Source organism: Dipteris shenzhenensis, chromosome 19, assembly GCF_047967505.1.
Source record: "Dipteris shenzhenensis isolate YYH24624 ecotype China chromosome 19, Dip_SZ_1.0, whole genome shotgun sequence".
In the NCBI taxonomy this organism is placed as follows: Eukaryota; Viridiplantae; Streptophyta; class Polypodiopsida; order Gleicheniales; family Dipteridaceae; genus Dipteris; species Dipteris shenzhenensis.
This window is the reverse complement of record NC_141614.1, coordinates 8,511,298-8,515,146: the sequence shown is the minus strand read 5'-3', so window position 1 is coordinate 8,515,146 and position 3,849 is coordinate 8,511,298. Positions and strand designations below refer to the sequence as shown.

At 46.3% G+C, this 3,849-nt stretch overlaps 1 protein-coding gene across 1 annotated transcript; it reads right to left on the bottom strand.

The window, feature by feature from the left end:
- Positions 1 to 292: 292 nt before the first annotated feature.
- Positions 293 to 1,794, bottom strand: LOC147890024 (uncharacterized). Its single transcript, XM_087391062.1, has one exon. The coding sequence runs from the start codon at positions 1,377 to 1,379 to the stop codon at positions 348 to 350; it is 1,032 nt and encodes a 343-aa protein (XP_087247188.1). The 5' UTR covers positions 1,380 to 1,794; the 3' UTR covers positions 293 to 347.
- Between the last annotated feature and the right edge of the window lie 2,055 nt (positions 1,795 to 3,849).

The window sequence follows — 3,849 nt, the reverse complement described above, 5'->3', positions numbered from 1 at the left end:
GTCCCTGACTAGCAGGAAACTCATGGGGAATGCGTGACTACATGACCTGTCTGCTCTACCAAATTCAGATAGATCATTTTGTTGAAGATATGGGGGAGCATCTTTTTCTTTTTAATGCAATAGCCGTCCGGCTAACTCAAATGTGCCTTAAAGAAAAAAGACCATTCCTGTACGAGGTGTCCTTTCCAAGCTTCATCCATGGAACATTTCTCATAATCAGTATGGAAAAACGTTTAAGGGTAAGACACCTAAACCTTAAGGCAGAACAATCCCCAAATTCCCATATGCCGCACATCCTTCAACAGGAATAAAAAATCTTGCAACTACTAAGATTTCAGCTGCCTTGACTATCCGATGTTCTCACGTAAGGAAAATTGTGAATCATCCTCTGTTCCAAAAACACTCAGAGGTATAGCAAATGTATCACGATTTATAGGAAATGGATCACCATTTGTATCTGGGCTCCTCATTGGCAATGATTTGAAGAAGCATCTCACAGCCAAAGCATCTGCAATAGGTTGCACAACCAGGATTCCTTCACCGACTGATATACACAACAGAACAGTGAGAAAGCCCAAGAAGGCCATGAACTCAAATAGAGGACTGCCCGGCATAAACAGAACGGAGAAGCCCATGATTACGACATGAACGGGGAGCAGGATGCCCAAAGCCAGCACCAAACCATAGATTCGTGTTTGTAATCTCTTATTGATAACGATAGCCACCATTTTCCAGCCCTGCCACAGGAGGCAAACGTTGTAGAAGCAGCTGAACAGACCCAGCACAAGGGTACTGATGAGGGGATAACAACACAGTGCATGATGTTGTCCATACAGGGATGGGATGAAAGACGTGGTGAAATATGGCGGGAGACCAAGAACTCCGTCCGGGGAGGAAAATTTGGCGCTCATGTGTACGAAGAAAATCTGCACAGCGAAAACGGGGAGACAGGAAAGGAGGACGAGAGCCATAGCCTTTTCGTTCCATCTCTCGCGTGGATTGAAAGGGGCATCCCTGAGCGATCCTTGGATGAGAAGAAGGGCTGTGAGAAAGAAGCAAGGCTCGACGAACCCGGAGGAGGAGACGGTGTAGATACGGCAGAGAGAAGCTTGCTGCTCAAAATCCAAGCTATGGAGAAGGCCGTGTTGTCGAAGGAGAGGCAGGCGTAGGAGTTGGATCAAGCCCCAGAGCACGGCGAAGACGACGAGCAAGATGCGAACTGTCCAAACTGAATTGAAATTCCGGAGCTGCTGTTCGCGAACTTGCCGCAGGAAATAGAGCACGTACGCTACACAAGAAACGCCGGCGAGGGAAACAAGAATGACAAGCACGATCGTTGCCACTCCGATTGCATCCACGATCGAACTGTTTATGGGCATTACCCTCTCTGCTTCAATCGATCAATCCGAGCTTCGATCAATCCGAAATCTCTCGCTGCTTGCATCAATGTCGGATTGAATCCATTCGGATCATCACTGCCTCGCACAAATCTCTCGCTCTCTCCATCACTGTCGGATTTGAATCCGTTCAAATCACCAAGTTCCGACCATCAACACTGCCTCTGCTTCGATCAATCCGACCTCGCACAATGCTCAAACCTCTCGCTCTTTGCATCAATGCACCCCAAATCCCTCCACCTCGCCCGTTAATCGTTACAATCTCCCGTGAAAAAAATCTCCGATCGCTAAATTACTTCTCTGACTTAATCCTCCGTGTCCTCACGTGCTTCTCCGGATTGAATCCATTCAGATCACTGACTCTTTCTCGTGTTCAGACGAGCTACACTGCCTCTGATTCGAGAGATGCACGCTTGCGCCAGTGCTTTGCAATGCTTTCTAGGCGTGCGCGGATGAATGGGATTGACCAGCTCAGCCAGAGACGCCAAGGACAGCATGGATCCAACCAGAAGAGAGGTTGTGCTTATCGATCACGCATGCGAGAAGATCTATATCGGAAAAGGAGGCACCGCTTGGGAAAATGCAAATGGCCAGCGCTGAAAATGCTAAATGCGGGCGTTGAAACTCACAAAGACAGCGACTCAGCTCGCGGAAGCCAGCTTGTTCCAACAAAGCTGGACAACGTCAAGCTCTCTCTTTTCTGATGCTGATGCGATGATGCGGCCAGCCAGGTACTCGCCATAGCTGGATCGATGCCGAGCTCAGATTCGCTGGCTGAATCGAAAGCCAAATGCAACACCGCCATCGCCCTGGTTGCGTCGATTCTGATCTGTGTTTCTTCCGATCACGCTTCTCAGCCACCTTCCATCTGGATTTCCCATTCACCCCCACCGTCCTGCTCGCTTTGATTGTTCATCGTCATTTCGATATCTTGCATCCCCCTCGCTCCGCATTTTGCTTGCCTCGAGGCGTGCCTGTCGTCTTTGCCCAAATCGCCTGGCTTCTCGCCTCCTCCAGATTCTTTGCATCTCTCTACAATCCCAAGCGAATGCGACAGCGCCACCGTCCTGCTCCATGTGCTTGCTCCCAGTTTGCTTTTGCCTCGGCTACTCCAATCGCTAAGCTTCTCAAGCTTCAGCGACCGCCCATTTCGATTCCCGATTGCGGTCGCTTGAATCTCCACTCTATCGCAGGCCGACGTCCTCCGTCGAGCGCGTCCATCGACGGCGACGGTTGTACGGTCTCGGATGAGAGAGCCTCTATAGAAAGCTACGATTACCGATGCTGAAGGATCTGCAATACGGAATGGCGTCGAAATGGGGACGGAAATGGTGGCCGGCGAAGGACCGCCGGAGGTTTTACAATCGAACCAAATTGATCGGATTGATAGGACATTTTTATTTGGTGGAAGAATATTCTGACATTAAATGCTCCCCCAATGGCTTCATAATGAAAAAGTTCAGCTTTTAGAGTAGCTTGACCAGTTTTCAAAGAAAACATTTTTCTCAACAAATCACAAAACTTCTAGTTTCAAATTTTGAAGGTTTTTTGATTTTTTAGCTCAAATATAACTGAATCTCCTAAATTTTTGTAGATTTTACAAAATTGAGAAACTAGGTTGCGGTAGGCAGCCTTTCCGTCATGGCCCCAACTCCAAATTGAACCTGAATCCTCACTATTATCCAATTAGAGTTCCAGTGAGCTTCGTCCAACAATCACTCAAACAACTCATGGCAAGAAACAAAACATGCAATTATCTCCCTCCCTATATAATAGATTTGAGAGAAGAATGAATACAAAAGTATGCTTTTGGGTCAATTTTGGAAGGAGTGTTTTCCTTTAGATGAATCTAAAATCAAGGGCCTAAAATTGTACATGTGGCTTAAGGAGAGCTCACAAAAGTCTTGCTTTTCTAAAAAACACGTTTCAAACCCTTGGATCTTCATAAAGATCAACGCTTGTAATCATGACACATGGCGTAACGAGGGCTTAGAAAAGGAAAACTTCCTTCTAAGCTGCCTACCGTAAATAGTTTTTATGGATGACAGGGGAGAGGCACTAGAAGAAGCTGGACCTTTACCTATAAGTAATCTTCTCTATAAGACATGTGATGAATTGAAAAATATTGAACATAGTAATATGAGCACAAGCAAGGAAAATATATAAGATGGCAAACAATTCATTTACGTCAATATGCTAGATTGCTATATGCATCTTGGAGAGAGGAAGTTATTGTGTAATGGGTTTGTATATATTCTACCTTTTCAACTAAATCTAGTGTACAGTTAGTCATTTCTGGTGTTCTCTCTAACTGTGCCCGCTCTCCTCATCTCCACTCTTCTCCTCTCCCCTCTTCATATTTTGTCAAGGAAGACCAACTTTGGTAGCCTAACGTCTCTGTGGGAGTTAGTTGCCTATCCAAAGGGAGACTCTGAGTGGCATTGCATTGAAT

What these genes read in the sequence shown, in the direction of transcription:
- LOC147890024 (XM_087391062.1), bottom strand. Translation starts at nt 1,379, where the DNA reads ATGCCCATAAACAGTTCGATCGTGGATGCAATCGGAGTGGCAACGATC.